General features: G+C 34.3%; 2 protein-coding genes and 1 pseudogene across 3 annotated transcripts in view; 1 reads left to right on the top strand and 2 right to left on the bottom strand.

The window, feature by feature from the left end:
- LOC129928614 (uncharacterized) overlaps nucleotides 1–8,830 on the top strand; it is a 28,736-nt gene extending 19,906 nt beyond the window's left edge. The window contains exons 10-11 of the mRNA XM_056043437.1: nucleotides 1,009–1,071; nucleotides 5,741–8,830. The gene's annotated coding sequence lies outside the window, so the exon portion shown is untranslated. The remainder of the gene's footprint in view (nucleotides 1–1,008; nucleotides 1,072–5,740) is intronic.
- The window catches only part of LOC129928607 (dipeptidyl peptidase 2-like), a 173,727-nt pseudogene that overhangs the window by 147,359 nt on the left and 5,224 nt on the right, over nucleotides 1–21,144 (bottom strand).
- Nucleotides 9,100–19,436, bottom strand: LOC129928617 (uncharacterized). Of its 2 annotated transcripts, none has more exons than XM_056043449.1 (6): nucleotides 18,859–19,436; nucleotides 17,770–17,940; nucleotides 15,909–16,047; nucleotides 13,962–14,081; nucleotides 11,380–11,526; nucleotides 9,100–10,015 (listed from the first exon to the last, which is right to left on the bottom strand). In XM_056043449.1, exons 2-5 carry the CDS (start codon nucleotides 17,880–17,882, stop codon nucleotides 11,506–11,508), a joined length of 393 nt encoding a protein of 130 aa, XP_055899424.1. In that variant the 5' UTR covers nucleotides 17,883–17,940; nucleotides 18,859–19,436; the 3' UTR covers nucleotides 9,100–10,015; nucleotides 11,380–11,505. The 2 variants fall into 2 exon arrangements, with proteins under 2 accessions (XP_055899424.1, XP_055899425.1); XM_056043450.1 differs by having other exon boundaries at nucleotides 19,297–19,414.

The following is a 21,144-nucleotide window of genomic DNA, read 5'->3' as shown; positions in this document are numbered from 1 at the left end:
TATGTTAGATCCCCTCTTGTTTTAAATACTTTTAAGTCATAGAGTGAAGTCTACATGTCCTTCCATATTGACATTATTTTTTGCTACAAGCAGAAAAATTAAGAAAATTTCATTCTGCTGCATTAAAAAGTACTTATATATTTTAAAAAACAAAAACTGATCAAAACTTCCTTCTTTTTGTACACTTAGCTATTTAGTTGTTCTGCCATGTATGAAAATCCTCAATAGGATAGAAAAAGTTCTTTACAGGGTGACCATTTAATTAATCTCCAGACATTACATCCCTAAAAAGAACTGAAAAAAAAAAAAAGATATTTAAAAAAATGCTATTGCAAACCTTTTACTTTTTTTAACTAACAAACTTTCACATCCAAGACATAAAGCAAAACTTGTATAGGCAGTTTAAATTCACACTAGACAATGGAGGAAGATTGAACTAAATGCTTTATTTTTTGTAGTGTTTTTGTAGTTTGGGTACTACATCAGAAATGAAGATTATTAAATCCTAGTCCAAACCTTCTACAGGATGGCAAGAGAATGACCGCCGTTAGGTGGGTTTGATGTAGCGACCATCATGACAGCAGTCCAGAGCACTTATCACTAGACTACAAAGTTTCCCTTTCAGACCTTGTGGTCTATAGGGCAGATGATGTTAAGGTCATCTTTTTCTGTGGCCTACGGTCAATGAGGGTATCAAGTGGCCAGCACAACGACCAACCGCCTTTACTTTTTCCCACCTAATGTCAGGTAGCCATTAGAGCTGGGTGGACTTAGAGGTGCCCAAAGATCCCGAAATTAAAATTACATCTTCAACAGAATTTGAACCCGGGATATAAAAATGTTAATACTGTGTATGTGCATAAAGTAGATTTATTATTTTCTATGATTTTATAGGATAAAGTTCTTTAATGACTGTTCAGTTTTTCAATTTTTTTTTAATATTAAGGGGACTTTTTTTTTATTAGAGTGTTTGAGCTCTATTTTTTTTTTTTTGTTTGACCACACCAGATCCAGCCTGAAACTTTGGAGAGCCTAACTGAAAGCATCCCAACCAGTATTGCTGACCAAACTGTGAGTTATTTCACAATGTTAATGTCTAATTTCAAGTTGATCAACACTCTGTTTTTAATGTTTGTATATGCAGAGATGCTTACATGCCAAAAGGGAATTGTGTATTCCCAGACCTGGAAATGTGTATTTTGAGGGGCAAATGTGTATTTTCCTAAATATCAAGAAATATACTCAGGAAAGACTCAAATTAAATCATTCAAGCGCATAACATACACAAAGGGCAGCAATCCTAAACACAGCATAAAGTTATATAAGACATTTTGTACATTTGTCAAAATATTTACTCTTGCAGTCTTTGTCTTAGACTTTTCTAGAAAATGTTAGAATGAAAACGTTCTTGTCACTTGGCAATGATTTACTGATCATAATGCCTCTTGTGTACCGTACTTCACATTCTATAATAGCAGCAATAGAAAATGTATTCAAAAGAATGAGAATTTTTGTTACAAGTGAATATAGACTTAAACCAGATGTAATGGTTCGCTTAGCTGGATCAGTGACATCTAGTTTTGTAAAAAAAAAAGTTTTGTTGATAGGCAATTTCTTTACAAGGTATCCAAACACTGGAAATATTTTATATCATTAAGATTTTCTTCTTCCATACCTTTTTTTTTGCAGAGTTAGCAATGAAAGCTTTGGCATCCTCTACAATCACTAATAACAAACATTTTAAATATTTGTTTTTCAGGCAGATAATTTTAATTAGTCATTGAACTTGTTTCTAATATAAAAAAAGTAATTGAGTCTGCCTAAAATGCTCCTGATTTCATTATTTGAATTTAGGCCTTCATAAGTAATGGAACCTAGATAGTCGCTAGTGACTATTCCAGTAGCTACCACAGAAGATACATTCTGCAAGTTAGGGAACATCAGTTTGATTCCCTTTATCATGTTAAAAGAGAGATTAAGCTCAACCAATATTTCTTCAATGAAAACCTTTGCCCTTCTCACTTTCATGTAAACAAAAAATCTAATTCAGATCTAGAATAGATCTAGATCTGTAAGCAGCTTCATAAAGTTATTTTTTAATGTGCATAGGGATATTTAAAGGTATTTTATCAACCCCACAGAATTGTAGGCTGTGAAATACTAGATCTAGATCTGTACAAAGTTAGCTTAGAACAGCCAATTTTTGCCCCACCCCCCTTCTTTTTAATTTTAGATTCCATAAATGATAAGAAATAGCTGCTTTTGAGTAGAATAAATGTCATAAACTGGGATTTTATAAAAGAATTGAGACTCATTTTACATTTGAGTAAAAATCAATAATAGTAGGTAATCATCTCACTCTGTTCCACAAAAAGAACTAACCAGCAATAGTGTTTATTGAAACATATTTGAAGAAAGTTGATGGGAAGGGATGACACCCTGAGCTACCACACCAGGTGCCACAGACACTGTCTGGGAGGTTTCCATTCTGTTTTTAGGTGATCAGTTGGATCTCTACTCTACTTATTCCAGAAGAGTTTTATCAAAGATTAAGTGTTGTCCTGTTTGTGGAAAAAAAGCCAAATTATTTTTTTACAATTTTATTAATTTTAATGATCAAAACAAGACTATGGCTTAAATATTCCTGGTCCATTGGTGACTTCAGTGGGGGATCACACAAACTCTCTTTGTAATCTTGTTATTTCTATATATATATTACAAACTTGTATAATAAAATTGATACTGTAAATATGTGCATAAAGTAGATTTATAATTTTCTATGATTTTATAGGATAGAGTTCTTAAATGAGTTTTAAAGTTGTTTTTTTATTATTAAAATGACTGGGGTTTTTTATTAGAATGTTTGAGCTCCAGTTTTCATGTATTTTTATTGTTAAAATGATGTCTTTTTTTTATTAGAGTGTTTGTGATTTCAAATTTTTTATTTGACCATTCCTGTTCCAGCCCAATTCTTCAGAGGGCCTAACTATAACTATTAATAGAACCTCCACCCGTATTGCTGACCAAACTGAAACTGATCCAGTTTATATTAATATGGCTTGCCAAACTGTGAGTGATTTAACAATATTTCTAGTCTTATTTTAAGCTTATTATCAACATGCTATTTTATTATTTCTGTATTTCAAGTTTTTTTTTTATTATTAAAATGACTGTGTTTTTTTTATTAGAATGTTTGAGCTCTCTATTTCTTTTTTTGTTTGGCAACACCAGATCCAGCCCAAATCTTCAGAGTGCCTTATTGAAAGCATCTATAAAATACCTACAAACAATGCTGTCCGAATTGTGAGTCATGTTTAAAAATCCTAATTTTAAATTTATCAACATGTTGTTTTTATTATTTCTATATGCTACAAACTATTATAAAAAAGTTCCTATAGGGTAATATGTGTGTTTGTGTAAAGTAGTTGTTTATTATTTTTTTTAAAATAATCTTATAGCATAGATAGTGTTCTTAATGGCTGTCCAGTTTTCATGTTATTTTATTGTTAAAATGACTGTCTTTTTTTATTAGAGTGTTTGTGATCTCAAATTTTTTATTTGACTATTCCAGTTCCAGCCCAAGACTTCAGAGAGTCAAACTGCAACTATTAGTAGAATCTCTACCTGTGTTGCTGACCAAACTGTAAGTGATTTAACAATATTTGTAAAGTCTTATTTCAAGTTTATCAACATGCGGTTTTTTATAATTGTATTTGCCTCAGGCTAATATAAAAAAAAATCCTACAGAATACTGTGTTTGTGCACAAAGTAAAGTTATCATTTTTTACGATTTTATAGGATTGAGTTCTCTAAAGTTTGTTCAGTGAATTAATCTCCATTCTTTGATTTTCTTGTTTGAACATTCCACAGCTTAATGATTCCAAATGCCCAACTGAAACTGATCCAGTTTATATTAATATGGCTTGCCAAACTGTGAGTGATTTAACAATATTTGTAAAGTCTTTCAAGTTTTATATAAACATGCTACTATTTTTATATGCCACAATCTTAAGAAATACTAAGACTGCTTTATTGATCCTAATGGAAATTTGTTGTGATTACAAGGACTCTTTTTCTCATATAAAGAGAACACAACAGAAACATACACATAAATACAACAGACACAACATAGAAAGTTTATTCAGCGACTACACACAGGCATCTTGGTCCTGTTCATGTTTCCTGATCAACAAGTGGCATTGATATAGTCTGACCGAGTGAGGTACGCACAAGTTTTTGTACCCCTCTGTTCTTGTTTTGATTGACAGCAGTCGCCCACTTCACGACGACCAGACATAGTTCTGATGGAGCGGGTGGCTGTTGTCTTCCAAGATTTTTTCGATTTTCCTTAGACACTTGTTCAAAAAGTTCCTTTAAATGTGGCAATGTTGTGAGTGTAATTTTTGATGCCCTTTTTATGATGGTTACTAGACGGCTACATGTTCCACTACATATTATTGTGTGTGTGTGTATATAAAAAAGAGCTATTCAATTCTACGATTTTATAGTATAGAAAGAGTTCTTTACAAAATGCCCAGTCATCTCAAAACATTTATTCCTTAAGATGAGGTGGAAAAAAATATACATTGACAAAAAAAATTTAGTGCAAACAAACAGAAAAATTGCATTCTACATCAAAACATTTTGACATCCTAGTCCAATCTTACAGGATGACAAGGGGATGGGCCAGGTTTGTGCATAGGACCATCATGACATCTGTTCAGAGTGTGTACCACATGACCAAGTACCCATCCAATTAACTGCTACTCTATAGAAAATTAAACATGATGTCATTTATATGTTATTTTTTTTTTACACTCACTCCATCTGTCTGTATGGTAAAAAGTTTGTACACATTTTTTCTCGTACACCTAATCTCTGGTCAAGCTGAAATTTTGCTAAATTATTTCTTTTACATGACAATGCAAGAATCAATTTAAAAAATTAACCAATTAGTTAATTAACTATTGCTACTGTAATTAATTATTTTGTTGGGTATCTTGAGCAAAAAAAAAGAAATCATACTTGACAGATGTTGTGGTATAAGTTGAATTAGTTCCCCTGAGAACTCCTGAGACATCAGTGAAAATTATTTGTATGCATTTCAATAACAATCATGGAATCATTCACCTAGATAGTCTCTCCCCCTTTCACAACTGGTCCAAATTATTTTTATGCATTTCAATAACAATCATGGAATCATTCACCTAGATAGTCCCTCCCCCTTTCACAACTGGTCCAAATTATTTTTATGCATTTCAATAACAATCATGGAATCATTCACCTAGATAGTCCCTCCCCCTTTCACAACTGGTCCAAATTATTTGTATGCCTTTCAATAACAATCATGGAATCATTCACCTAGATAGTCCCTCCCCCTTTCACAACTGGTCCAAATTATTTGTATGCCTTTCAATAACAATCATGGAATCATTCACCTAGATAGTCCCTCCCCCTTTCACAACTGGTCCAAACAAGTGATAGGATCATAGCACATTGAGAAAGCTAAACAAAAACAATTGGTAAAAATATTTCTAATTGCACAGATTTACTATGTCTTGGCATTTCATATAATTACATGACTGATCCAAACTAAGTGATACAATCACACTTAATATAAGCTTGTTTTTTTTTTTAAAGTATATTTTATGTTTTTTTTTGTTTGTTTTTTTTAATTAAAATGACTTGCTTTTATTAGAGTCTTTGATATCACTAAATTTTGTTTTTAACCTATCCACAGACTGTCAATGAAAGGAATAAATGAAAACATTTGAGCAGCCTTAAATATACTGAAATTTTATTCTACAAAAATGTAACTTCCTTCAGAATGAAAAAAACAAGTTTTGGGCAATTATATGGAAAAAAAAAACAAGTTTGGGACAATTTGAAAAATGTCTGATTCAGGTCTTTTTGAATGATTGTTGTGTTTTTTTAATATTAAAATAATTTTTTTGTGTGTTTTAGATCTATATGTTATCACTGTAAAATTGAGTTGTTTAATTTCATATGCATAAGTCTTGTTAAGTTTAAGTTGTTCAGTATTTCATAGAGATATTTCCTTTTGATACCATCATAAGCGATTTAAGTTGATGTACTAGTACATTGTTTTCTTGACATTTTTTTTAGTTTGTATTTATGTTATGAGTGCTGCTTTCAATCTGTTAGTGTTACTTCTTCCAAAATTCTTGATATTGGTTAGTCTTATTGTGAATTCAGGTTTTTTCCTCCATTTTTAGTAGCTCTGTTGTAATTTTGGTCCTCTCCTGGTGCTTCTAATTTTTTTATTTCTGATGTTTAAATTAGAGTTGGTGAGTTTATAGTGTTGGTAGGTTTATAGTGTTGGTGGCTGTTCATATTTTCCTTTGTCTCCATCTTCAGTTTTATTTAGGAACTCCTCAAAGTATTCAGCCCATTTGTCAATGACCCAACTGTTTTTTTTGTGATGAGGACACCATTATTGTTCTCATACATGTGTGATCTTGCTTGAAATCCATTCTTGTCATCTCTTATTTTCATGCCCATTCCTCTCGCATCAAGGTTCTCAGTGAGTGCTCTTTGTTTTTTTTCTCATTGGCTCATTTTTATTCTTTCTGACAGATTTTGTAACCCTTCACCTTGCTTCATAGTACTGCTTTCTTTCTTTAGCATTATTTGTCTCTTCTGTGTCAGATTCTCCTTTTCTTTTGCTGAAATCCAACCATGTCATCTGCTTTACTTTTAATAGCATGTTGTTGTTTTTGCATTGCTCATTTGTTGTTTATTGTGCTTCAACAATTTATCTTTTAATCTGTGTATTCTAGTAGATGCTTCATTTAATTGGAATGGCCAGCTTTAAATTCCTTCCCATACACACTTCTGGCTTGTGAGCTGTTCTCGCATAACATTTTGATCCAATATCCCCCTTCCAATTTCAATACTCTTCTAAGATACTCTTCTTCGATATTACTTTAAATTAGAGCAGGTCACTTATATTGACCACCCTTGCACAAGCACATCCTTCTGGATGTTTTTTATTTTTACCTCCACCTCAACACACAAAATTGGATGGCTGCCTGGTCATGCGGTTCGCGCGCTGGACTGTTGTTCGGATTTATCGATGGTCGAGGGTTCAAATCCTGCCCGCTCTCATCCCCCGTCGCCCTGCAGGAGGTTTGGACTAGGAAGTAAACTATCTTCAACTCTGAAGGAACATCCGAAACATGTAAAACAATCAAAAAAATAAAATATTTATATCTGCATTGTTTTAAACACATTTTACACACTTAAAATTTTTTTTTGTCCTAGTATATAAAATAATATTGTCTTTTTGTTATATCAACTTGAAGATAAAATTGGGAATGAAAAATCATTTTGGGAAGTTTTAATTGCTGTAGTTTCCATTCGTGAACTGGATTAGTTGTTCTAGGAACAAGTTAAATTTGTATTTTTTTTTAGTTCACCACAATTGAGGTTACTAGTGAAAGGTGAGGGAATCAGTAAGTGCCCTTCGAATTATAGTCTAGATTGTAATAGTCCTTTTCCAATGCTGTTAGATGTGTTAGGAATTCTTAAGTTTTTGCATCAAGTGGGTCTATCATGAGTTTTTGATCATCATATTGCTGTGTTACTTTGGTTATTGTTTATTTATTGTATATATGTTACTTTTTGTCTAAATTGAGCTTTTACTTATAGATGGTCTCATTCTGCATCTGCTCTGAAACTTCTTACATCGAATATATCAAATCTACATCTTTTATTTATGAGTACCCGTATATGATCTATTTGATTTCATTTTCCATGAGGTGATATCCATGTTGCTTTATAAATTTTCTTATGCTGGCATTTAGTGCTACAGATAGACATTCCTTTTCCTGAGGCCAAACCCAGTAATGTTAGGTCATTATTATTTGCCTCTTCATATGTTTTCTTTGCCTATTTGATCTGAAGGCAAATTCTTTTCCAATTTTGGCAATTGAAATCTCCTTGATGTCATGCAGTGTTGCCTCATCATGAATTCTTCATAGTTCATCATTGAAATGTTTACTTTGTATTATCAACGCTTTTTTCTTCTTTTTAGAGCGTTTTATTATAGCCAAAGCATGTTTTTAAAATTACTTATTAGTATTCATATTTTTTTATGACTGTTGTTAACCCTTTGCACAACCAGTTGGGGTTGCCCTATTTAAGCTCTATGGATAGCTGCCTTTACTTTTGGTTAAGGTGCCATAATCTTTGTGGATCCTCCCTTTTTGTCCAGGCAGCAGGTTTGATTTTGGTATACCATAAGTATTTTATTTCTTCGATATTCGCCATATCTGAAGAGCCTTCCCCTATTTGCCACCTGAGATAAAGCTTGATGGGAGATCAAAGTTCCAGCTTGATTTAATTTTGATCCTTCAGCCATGAAACTACAGTATATGGAAATGAGATGAATCCCTGGGCATTGGCCAAAACTATCTCCCTCACAGCAGTTTCCCTCTCTCCAAGCAACTGATTTATGCTGATGAAATTCAGAATTATGGTCCTTAAAGGCCTGCTTGTTAATTTATTTACCAACATTAAATTGCACTATGTAAAATTATTTTATAAACTTTGTAAGGCCTGTTTACTTTTTATTCAACTTTTTTTGTGTGCATATATCAATTTTTTTTATAAACATTTAGCCATGAGATGGACAGTTGTTTTGAAGGGACTCAGTTTATTTGCAGCTTTTCTGAAATGTTACTTGTGAATAGCATAATCAAACTATTTACTGAGGATATAAAGTACTAAAGTTATTACCTGGATGTAACGCTTGTTATTTCCTAAAATTAGGACAAACTATTTGTTGCAATTAAATTTTGAAACAGTTCCCTCTCCTGTCATTTATTTGTGGAATTTTGTCTGTATTTGTTTACAAAATACCAGCATACAGCTGTTTAGTAGTCTGCAGTAACAAGCATTTGCCAGCATCATACACTGTTTTGTTTAAACATTAATTATAGAGTACTTGCTTACAGAAACAATATAGATGAATCAACATTATTAAGGTGTAATTGATGATGAAGAAGACAACATAACAAATGTTAAAATTCTGTGGAAACAATCCTATAATAATTACACTGAAGACAAATGATATACAATGAATGTCAAAGCCTTCAATTTCCAAGATTTTAATGAATGCAGTGTTTCACATGACTACTCAAACCCAGTCACAACCTGTATATTTTTCCACATCTAGTGCAGAGAGAGCCATCCGGTGTTGGGTCTAGTTAAGTTTTCTTTATAGATTTATAAATACATTTAAAGGCAAATCAGAATCAATGCTTTAAAAAATTAAATTGGAAAGTTCATTTACACTAAAAGAAACAAAACAAACAAGTCGTTACAAGTGTAGTAACTGTAAAATAACTTATAAATGGAAAAGGCAACACATTATATAATGAACTTGAAATCGTTTAATGAAAAAAACAAACTAGCAACACAATTTATCCAGTATTAGAAGAGGACGTCCAAAAGCATGCAAATTATCAATTACCTCAATTATCAAAGCCACGTTTTATTAGAGGTCTATAAAACTACAATTATTTCATGCACAGTACACCAATGATTGCTTCATTATGATTGATATCGTTGTGGGGACAAAAACTAAAACTAACTTGTTGTAGTATATATATTCTATATAATCTAGAATCTAGTAAAATATCGAACAAGGCCAAGGGGATTTCAGTGGAGTAGACCTACTCGGGCTACTAAGTACTTTATCTACCTAATAGTCATTTCTACTTTAGCAACCTAATAGACATTTGTAATTTGTCTTCCTAATAGACATTTGTACTTTATCTACCTAATAGACATATAGTAATAGAACGCAATTCAAAAAACAACGATATAGAATAATATAGATCTATCCAAATAGTGTATAATGAGAGACGGCTGGCAGAATTGTCACGGGAAGAACAATATTTACAGCACATCAATGGTTGTGCCTGGCAGATACTTGGGCTAGTACACAGCTGTGGACTTAAATCTGGTTCTCCTAGTACACACTCTGTATCTGTTAAAAGTAAACAGATAATTATACTTATTCATTATGTCTCGACCACTGAAAACAGTACCACTTCTTAAACAACTTAATCAAAGTTAGATATGTTGACCTCTAGTTCCTTAGAGGGATTATGGGCAGGACATGGCCTAAATTCTGCCGATGCGTCAAAAAATACAAATACCTCTAGCTCACAAAACAAAACATTAGCAACCGATAAAGTGGATTTGATTATATAAGGAAACAACAAAGCTATGGACTGAACAGAATACCAACAAATAAACATTTCCAAGACATGGGATACATTTTTTTTTATAATGAAGAAATTACTTCAATAAAACAGGAAACGAGGCATTTTGTGTTTTGTAGAAACCTCACTCAATGGTTATGTCTGCGCAAAATGGCTAAATGCGGCAAAATACGTAGGTCACAGTTGGGGCTACTGCACTCCTCATTAATCTACGGATTCAAAGACAAGCTTTATTATTATTATTATACACCACATTAAAATTTCTGATTGTAAACAATATTTCTACCATAACTGACATCCTTACAAGAGCTAAGACAAAATAAGTAGATCGAAATATCTAGGCCTACTATATTAATATTTTGGTTTTCTATAGTTCTAATGTTTTTTTTTTGGGCAATGCACAAAATGTAAGACACATTTCCTAATGGATTATACAGATTATTATTATTATCGCGACAATATTACTGGCCACCGAAAGGCAGGAAGGCCGCTATAGCTTTGTGTAGTCTGTCAGTCCGTTCTTTCATCAGTCTGTCACACTTATAGAAAATCTTTTGAAAATCTGATTTCATATTTTACAGCTTGGAAAGATCTGATGCTTAGGCTACTTTATGATTTCTGAAACTGAACCGTCTTTATTAGAATAATAATTATCCAAGTTGGTTTTTCATAAAAATGCATAATGATACACATTCTTTGATACTTAAAGATACAGACTATTTTATTTCCAGTGAAACATATGAGTCTATATTGAACGAAGGTACAGGTACAATCTTATAATTAACTTCCCTTGACTCAATTTTTTTTTACGTATATAAAACACATTTCTTAGACAAAGGAATAGTTTAAAGCTTAGAACTTAGATATGAATTGCAAATCACTTAAACTACCAAGAGCTCAAACGTCAGATAAAACACATGTAATATGAATAGTTGCCTAGTTGTTTGGTATGCGTTCTGGACTGTCGTTCGGTGGTCTCAATGTTCATGAGTTCAAACCCTGCCCACTGCCTTCCCCCTTCGTCCTGCGGGAGGTTTGGGCCAGGATGTAGTTCATCTTCAAAACTGAATAAGCATTCGAAAAATGTTAAATGTATTTGCACACATTTTGTTACAAAATTTCCTACCGTTGGGGGGCGTTAATTGTGTGGTACTTGTAGTTGAAGAATTGTAATGTAACGAGCAATAGTGACAGCATAGTGATGACTTTGTCAGGCAGACACTAGTGTTAGTGCACAGTTCTGGCCTCAAGTCTAGATCTCCTGGTTCACATTCTGTAGACAATTTTAAAAATACATACTATATCATCAAGAATGTCTTCAATGCTTTTCGATTTGTGACTTGCAGCATACATTATTTTTATCTAAATGTTTAGCGACTAATGAAAAAGATTAGGCTAAGGGATTAGTGGGGGCAGGTACGATTAAAACAGAAATTTCGTGTATTATAACGTCACAAATATCTTTAAGCGAAAACAACTTTTGTAGTCTACACAATTGAAACAATAATTTGCATTTTTTTTATTACAATTATACACGTCACATTCTTTTAACACAATTTAAAAACTTTAATGCACGCATCACTATGATACTCTCTCTGTAATATACACAGTGGTATAGAGTTGGTATAGACTGAAATACTATTTGATAAGCAATAATACACATTAATTCACAATTTTACATTGTTTGAAGCAGAAAAATATACTGCCTTTTTAAAGCGAGGATTGGACTTATAGTCATAGTCGAGTTCATAGAAAACCAGAAACGTGTTCGTATTCAACCACAAGGGAGGAGCTATGTATACATATACACACACAATTACACAATAACACAGTCACGATCAAAAGACTACAATATTATAACGTCACTCTTTCTATCCAGGCTTTATGCAAACACTTCACAACCTACTCAACTTGACAATTCGGGCGCCATAAAACTTAATTAATGTCTAATATCTTTATGAAACATAAGAGGTCACTTCAAAAAAGGAGTCAATTAGTCAATACTGTACAATTGGTAACACGAAACAGTGTCTGTAAAAATGCTTAACCGTACTGACTGATGTATAAACTCTGTACTGTTGTATCAAACTCTGTACTGATGTATAAACTCTGTACTGATATATAAACTCTGTACTGTTGTATCAAACTCTGTACTGATGTATAAACTCTGTACTGTTGTATCAAACTCTGTACTGATATATAAACTCTGTACTGTTGTATCAAACTCTGTACTGATGTATAAACTCTGTACTGTTGTATCAAACTCTGTACTGTTGTATCAAACTCTGTACTGTTGTATCAAACTCTGTACTGTTGTATCAAACTCTGGACTGTTGTATCAAACTCTGTACTGTTGTATCAAACTCTGGACTGATGTATCAAACTCTGGACTGTTGTATCAAACTCTGTACTGTTGTATCAAACTCTGGACTGTTGTATCAAACTCTGTACTGTTGTATCAAACTCTGTACTGTTGTATCAAACTCTGGACTGTTGTATCAAACTCTGTACTGTTGTATCAAACTCTGGACTGATGTATCAAACTCTGGACTGTTGTATCAAACTCTGTACTGTTGTATCAAACTCTGTACTGTTGTATCAAACTCTGTACTGTTGTATCAAACTCTGTACTGTTGTATCAAACTCTGGACTGATGTATAAACTCTGTACTGATGTATCAAACTCTGTACTGTTGTATCAAACTCTGGACTGTTGTATCAAACTCTGTACTGTTGTATCAAACTCTGGACTGATGTATAAACTCTGTACTGATGTATCAAACTCTGTACTGTTGTATCAAACTCTGGACTGTTGTATCAAACTCTGTACTGTTGTATCAAACTCTGGACTGTTGTATCAAACTCTGGACTGTTGTATCAAACTCTGTACTGTTGTATCAAACTCTGTACTGTTGTATCAAACTCTGGACTGTTGTATCAAACTCTGGACTGTTGTATCAAACTCTGGACTGTTGTATCAAACTCTGGACTGTTGTATCAAACTCTGGACTGTTGTATCAAACTCTGGACTGTTGTATCAAACTCTGGACTGTTGTATCAAACTCTGTACTGATGTATCAAACTCTGTACTGTTGTATCAAACTCTGTACTGTTGTATCAAACTCTGTACTGTTGTATCAAACTCTGGACTGTTGTATCAAACTCTGGACTGTTGTATCAAACTCTGGACTGTTGTATCAAACTCTACTGGCCTCTCAGCCTCATCCTTGACTCGTACTGGATTCAACTGGGCGACTTCACACTGGACTTGACTGTAATGGATTCAACTGGGCGACTTCTCACTGGACTTGACTGTACTGGATTCATCTGGGCGACTTCACACTGGACTTGACTGTAAAGGATTCAACTGGGCGACTTCACACTGGACTTGACTATAATGGATTCAACTGGGCGACTTCACACTGGACTTGACTGTAATGGATTCAACTGGGCGACTTCACACTGGACTTGACTGTAAACCAAACGACATTTGGACCACGAGGCCTTACTGCCCTCTCACAATTTTTTAAAAATTTAATTCAGTAAACAATTTTTTTTTTCTCTTTTGGCTTAGATTTGTCTTGCTAGTTCTAGTACAATAACGGCATTGTCTTAGCGTTTCTTCACCGATCAATAACCCTGATGCAACCAGTGGTGGATAAGCTTTTCTGAAATATATTAAGGATCGATGAATATGATGAAAGCTTACCTTTCCATCGCCACAAGATGTTCCAGTGAGTGCTATATGCGGGATACATAACCCTCTTAAAACATCTGCACATAACATTGCTTGGCAGATTTCAGTGATAGAGCGTCTAGATTCGGAAGCCTGATTTAATAAAATAAAAAAAAAAAGGTTACAAAGACAGTTTGTGTAGAAACACAAACTCAAAATCGGCACCCGAAGTGGTCCACCCAGGCAGGTAAAAAGGGCAGGATTCAATATTTTTAGAAAGAACATCAGAATGAAATTGAAAATGAAAGAGAGGAATGAAGAAAGAAGGTTGACAGATCTTGTGTGGTGACCAAGGGTCCAGCAGACCAAAGGATAGGTGAAAGTGAATGTGTAGTCAAACGTGAACGTGGCCTAACTGATGTCTTATAATGAATATCTAATTCATCTAATTGTTTTGTAAAGGGTCGATCTCTTATTCAAATCCTCAAGAAAAAAACATTTCCGTAAAAAAAAAAAATTACTTTAATTATCGACTGTACAGCATTGTCTGGACCCTGCTGGGCCATTATCCATGGCATTGGGTCGTGGGCGTCGAGAGCCCAGAGTGGACCAAGGTGTGATTACCGGTTAACGCTGTTGTATATATATATATATATACTCATATCTTAGGCACACTGATTTAATATTGATCACGATGTATAACCATCGTTTATTGTGTCATATCATATCATTGTTTCATTAAACCTTTTGCTTTGTTTTACGCATTCTCGTTGTTGATTAGTATACGTTATCAGATTACCATTATTCGTTCTCTTGGTAATTACTTCATAAATAAATTGATAGACAGTAAGGCATGTCCAGGCAGACGAGCCAAAGTGTAACCCCGACAGGAATTTACTACTCAGCGTTGAGGTGGGGAACCCTGTGGAGTATTACATACCCTAGAACCTATCAAGTTGATACTTTAAACAAATATTTACTGTACCTAACAAAACACGAATCAATAAAAATAAAAAAATAAGTGAGTTAATAATTGGTAATTGATCATTTTGTTTGATATCTTATAAGGTAAATAGTTTGTACATTATTGATATAGTTTTAAGGGTGGAGTTCTTCCCCTTTAGATTAGGTTTTCTTTTTAATAAAAGAATTTCTTTTCTTTTTTAAAGTTCCGATTGCCATACCAGGCAGTGATATAACAACTTAAAATGTGAGCGTGATAAAACATCGCCAAGGATTTTTAAATGAGGACATTTTTCTAAGAGCGGTGAGGTGGCTGAGCGGTAAAGCGCTTGGCTTCCAAACCGGGGTCCGTGTTTCGATTCCTGGTGAAGACTGGGAGTTCTAATGGGTACCTGACATTTGTTGGGGAAAACTAAAGGCGGTTGGTGGTTATGCTGGCCACATGACACTCTCGTTAACCATAGGCCACAGAAACAGAAGATCTTTACATAATCTGCCCTATAGACCACAAGGTGTGAAAGGGAACTTTTTTTTCTAAATAATCGTAATCTTTGCTTCCCTTTTGGCCGAAATAATCAGTATTTACACTAAAAATTAAGTTGTTGACTAAGATAGTACCAAGGTATTCACAAATTTACATTATTTCAATGTTCTCTTTTGCTTCAGAAACAATATCGTTTTCCTTCTTTTCCCTGCGAAAATCGATTATCATTTATTTTTTTACATTTAATTTTAAGAAATAGAAATTATATCTACAGTATTTTTCTCTTTGTTCTATTCTCTGAAATACTCATTTACCTCCGAGAGCAGGGCAAGGAGAGTCTCATCAAATTAGGGGATCGGTAATTAATATGATGATAATCAATGATTTAGAAGTGACTTAGCAGGAAATAAAAGTGAGTAAGAAGTCAATGCATGATGAAGTGACTAAGCAAATATTGCGTGATATGAGTGATAACTCTGCTTAGCAGGAAAGAAGTTATTTTAATTGGGCTGTTAGCGAGTTGTGTTACTTACCCTGCAAAAGAAGGAATCATTTCCAAAAAACTGTTGACACTGTTGATCAGGTTTGATCACCTGACCCAATAGTTTATCAGATACATCTGGAATGTCGGCTGATGCTTCGACAGCGTAGACAAGACAGGTGTAACCTCGACTTGGAATAAACATTTACAATATATAATACATAGAGTTTACATTTTAGCTTCAAATCTTTACTCCTTTGACGTTAGAGTTACATAGGCAAGACTCGTGTGTTGGTCAAGACGAAGATAGGAATGAAATGGTTTGAGCTAGACTGTGCACTGTAATAATAATAATAATAAGGCCCTTAACATTCCTAGGAACATCCTCGTTGCCTGTCAGAGGACGGTACTGCTGCAGACCTGCCACATCACCAGAAAATTCGTCAGTGGAAACTGATAATGGGACTACGATGAATTTTCCTTCCCTTTAACTAAACTCGACCCTGGCAGCGCCAGAGAATGAATAGTCATTCTTTTCTAACATAATAATAATAATAATAATATTAGTAGTCGTCATCTTTATTATTCATGATTGGATTTGATGTGTGTGTGAATTGGAGTTCTATATTTCTATATTCTCTATTACCTTGGTAAGAATCATAGATGCTTGGGTGTACTGTGTAGTGAACTACAAGTGCGAGATCAATACATAGCTAACACAGTCACAGAGAGTCGATACAGAATCCAAACTTGAGATAGCACAATGACTAACTTTTATTACAGAAGGGGACACAGTCGAGCCAGTCACTAAACTAAAAGTCTACATCAATAATGTCAAACTCACTAACAAGGGCGTCACTAAAATGTGGCGTTTTAAAGTCCGTCTACTGAAGAGCGCCTCAAAACTAAACTAAGTGCCATAAAGAAAGCATGCTTACAGATGCCGAATACTATTTAAAAATGTCCGTTTTTCAGCTTATAAAATTGAAAAGACAGACTCAAACTCAAATATAACCTAATAACAAGCAAAATAAAAATAGTATTTAAAAAAGTATTAAATCTAGTTATATCAATTAGTTTGGATTAGTCATGTAATTAAATTTATAACATAAGGGGCCTATCTTGATTCTAGACAAACAATAATAAATATGCGCGATTAGAAATATTTTCAACAACTGTTTTTGTTTAGCTTTTAGGTTTTTAATACGCTATGATCCTATCACGTGTCTGCACCAGTTGGAAAAGGGATTGGGGAAGAAAAAAGGGAGTATCTGGGTGATCGCTTTTTAAATGTATTTGTAAAAAAAATGAGCAGCCTGAGTTCGAACTCGAGGTCTCCTCAGCCTCCTCAAGCCAATACGGTAACCCCTCTGCCTGAGATATGCCTATAAAAATGGATTTTACAGTTATTTACAAAATTTTCTTTCTACAAATAATAATAATTCAGCTTATCAGTCAAGTGAAATTTCTTTCCCTTGCTCGAGATACCAAAACAAAGACACCCAACAATTCATTAACAATAATTAACTAACTAATTGTTTTTTTTTTTATTTGATTCTTGTACTGGCAGATAAAAGAAATTGTGCAAAATTTCAGTTTTTTTTTTCCAAGATTGAGTACGTGAGAATTAACATGTACAAACGTTTCACCAGACAGACACAGGGAGTTGATACAAGCTTTGTAAATAATAAGGCAAGTCTTCGACTCTGAATATTTATAAGAATGCAGTATTTTCCGTGGCTAAACAGCTCCATCTGCGACCTACATACTTTGCCACAACCAGCGCAGACATAACCAGCCGGTGGTCGATTTACATGTTCTTTTCGAGGCACCACCAAATTTCAACAGCCACATGCAGATCTTGAGTTGAAACAACAACAAATAAATGTTTTCATAACAATGTAGAAACCAACCTGGAGCTCAATTTTTTCTTCAAAAAGCTGGTAAAGTAACTGACACTGCAGGGAGAGAACAGCCATGGATTATACTCTGTCCCAGGCTTTTTTTCCACATCAGGAGAACCCATAATGTATCTCTCTGAAGCGTTGCAGAGATTGGTTTATCCGTCGTGACGTGCTGAGAGGCTGCAAATTGTAATAAATTAACTAGTTAAATTTCCTAGTATGGTTGTTTAAGAAAGTCTTGTCTTTTCCTGCCTCACATGGCTGCTTTGTGGTATACTCCCCGCTCCATATATTACAAAATCAAAGTCTCTAACCCTGCCCGCCATAACCTACAGGAGGCTTTCAATTGAATCTAATACTGCTCGGATAGGCGAACTAAAGTAATAGCAAAATTCTTTATTGAAGAATTTCATGATAAATTAAACAATGTAAAGGACAGTGAATTGCGACTATGAATCTTATCTTATATGATACAGACGTTACTTCAAAAAAGAAGATGATTACGTCCTACGCGTCATGCATTTAGTCATGGATATTAACCAATGACCTAAACTCCGCCAAGTCACTAGTTTTCCTGGCTAGCTCAGGCAACCCATTCCATGCTCTAATAGCGCTAGGGAAGAAGGAGATTTTGTACAAATTTGTCCTAGCATATGGAATGAGGAATAATCTCATAAAAATGATAATGAATGCCTGGTCATTTGCTATAGTCGAAACGATGTCACCGACACAGTAGTTTCCCCCTCTCCCCACAGCAGTTCCCCCTGTTATGACATGATTAGGATTTAGTTATTTGTTTCGGGAATAAGGAGAAAGTTGTACTTAGTGACAAGTGACGTGAAAGATAGTTAAAAAACAAGAACTCTCTAAGCGACGCTTTAGAATCAAGACACTTTCTTCTTTACAGTAAGAATAAGAAGAATTATATAGACAGCTAGTAATAGAGGACATTGGATGGTTCCCCTGAACTACCAACATGATTTACTTTACATTTGTGTTTGGTAATCCACTTATCATAATCAGCTGTTCCTTTCTTACTAGACCATTTTGTGCAAAGTCTACAGCTATTTGTAAGAATTTCTGCGTCTAAACATTTACCTGTTTCTTTCATTCAAAAACAAATTTAGAGAATAGTTGAAGCATTTAGGACATTATATCAAGTAACTTGCCAAGAAATTATTAAAACATGCTAGGTTTAAAAAGATATTACAATCCAGTGGATTATCTGATAAACTTGATTCAGATGAAATATCTACATTAGGTGAAGCAGCTTGATGTGCCTCTTGTTGTTCACCAACTTGTCCATGATCATCACTTGTACTACTTGTAGACTTTGCAGACTTGGTGTATAATCGTAATCATGATTATCATATCATGATGATATCATAATGATGATAATGTATTTATTCCCACGAAATTTTCTTTTTCTACCACAACTTTGCCTTTTATTATGCTTATTGGCCATTATTGTTACACAAATAAAAATGCAATATGAATATAGATCTAAATATCAAAATATACAAAAGAGTCTTTCACCAGCAGCAATCCAAAACGAAAAAAATGTTGCTAGAAATTACACAAAATCCAACAGAAAATAAACATGCTTTTGTTGACTGGGACAGTGAAGTAATAGAGTACATTCCCTTAGCTACTTTCTTTATATCTATAAGCATATCGCATTTTAACTTCATTAGAAAATAATTTAAAAAGTATTATTTACAAAAAAAACAAAAACAAAAATATTTACCTGCTTATGGTCGTTGCTAAGGTAAACAAACACTACCCCACCTAATACAAAAATTATTTTAAAATACTTCTAGAAGGAATACTTGCCTCAAATAAACTGAATTTGATAGAGAAATGGTTGTACAATATAAATATGATGAGAATGAAAAAGTGATATTTTGGTCATTTCTTACTATTCTCTAACCTTAGATCCACCTTAAGTATTCAAAGTGTTTGCTGTTTTAACACCAGCGTCGACTCAATGTATCGATTGTTGGCCTTTCGTTGGTGTTATCTGTTCCAGTATTGAGTTCAGTGTTACCTCCAGTTGGACTTAGTTACATTTTCAAGTACTATACAATGCGGAAGAGCATAACACCCCTCTCCCCACAGCTGACGTACCCAACGAAACAAAACTTTTAACACTATCGCTAGGCGTATCAGCTAATCTATGTAACACATCTCCTTTATTTTTGCTATTAGCCCATTTGTTTATAAGTCTAATTAAGTAGACGCGGTGGTTGAGTGGTTAAGAGCAGTGGCGTCACTAGGGGTGTGCGGTCCGCACCTGGTGACACCCACCAGGGGGTGACACCCAAGTGAGTAAAATGCAACTTTTAAAACTAAAACATTAATACCTTGAATTTGAGAAAAATAATTTCTTGTAGACACCAGGAAAAGAGTTTCTGAAGCTCAGAAATGTAGAAAAACGCTCGGCGTCCGGGGCTTCGTCCCGGAACACTACGAGTGAGATTAAGGCACTCTAATCATCTAATCTAACCAGTTGAGTGGCAAACCTAGCATTGTTTATTTTAAACTGTTCAGAAACACATAGACTGAAACGCCTCATTCGACGTATAGGGCTGCAAGCTCTATCCACAGCCCTTTCCCAGCTGGCTCCACGGAATTCAGGACTTCTAAAAAAGTGTGAGGCCATGCTAGACATGTTTTTGCGTTCCTCTTTTCGGCTTTCATCTTTAAGTCTGACTTTGGTAAAGGTGTTTCGTCTTGTCTAATGTGATATGTCTCACAAATGTCAATCGACATTCAGTCGCCACTTTCCTTAGACGGCCTGTAGGGGAAAATATTTCTCTATTGGGTACATTATCTCAGTATGTTATTCCTAGTATCTTTCTCAGCCATCTACTCAGCCTCGTTTCAGCCTTCCACGTCTCGAAGCGTGGGGGCCGCTGGGACAATGATTGTATTGAGAAGCTGGATTTTAATCTCCAGGCTAATTAATTTTGTTTATTCAGATAGGCCTTAATTTTTAAATCCGACATGCAACACCATGATATGATCTTCATCGCTTGAGATAACACCTTCTAAATAGGCTTGGTTAACTTTTCTATTTGTTCAAGATCTGTATAACCAATGCTTATGGGTGTATTGGGTAACCTGCACCCAATATGCATAACTTTGAGGGCGTCTTTATCCGTCATCTCGAGTATACATTAAATTGTATTTCAAAGTAATGCTATGTCGTCTGCAAAATCCAACTCGATTGAAATCCGAATGCAGCCCGTTTAATGTATTTTTATGACATCGTCGATGGCTACAAGAAAGTGAAATGGGGAATAAGATAAACCCTAATCTTATATACGTCTCGATGTTGAAGTAGGCCACCGTCTGTTGCGACACAACAGCTTGATTCACTTT

This window comes from Biomphalaria glabrata, chromosome 10 (assembly GCF_947242115.1).
Source record: "Biomphalaria glabrata chromosome 10, xgBioGlab47.1, whole genome shotgun sequence".
Taxonomy (NCBI): Eukaryota; Metazoa; Mollusca; class Gastropoda; family Planorbidae; genus Biomphalaria; species Biomphalaria glabrata.
Note: the sequence above shows the minus strand (reverse complement) of the source record. Positions and strands in the feature narration are given on the sequence as shown.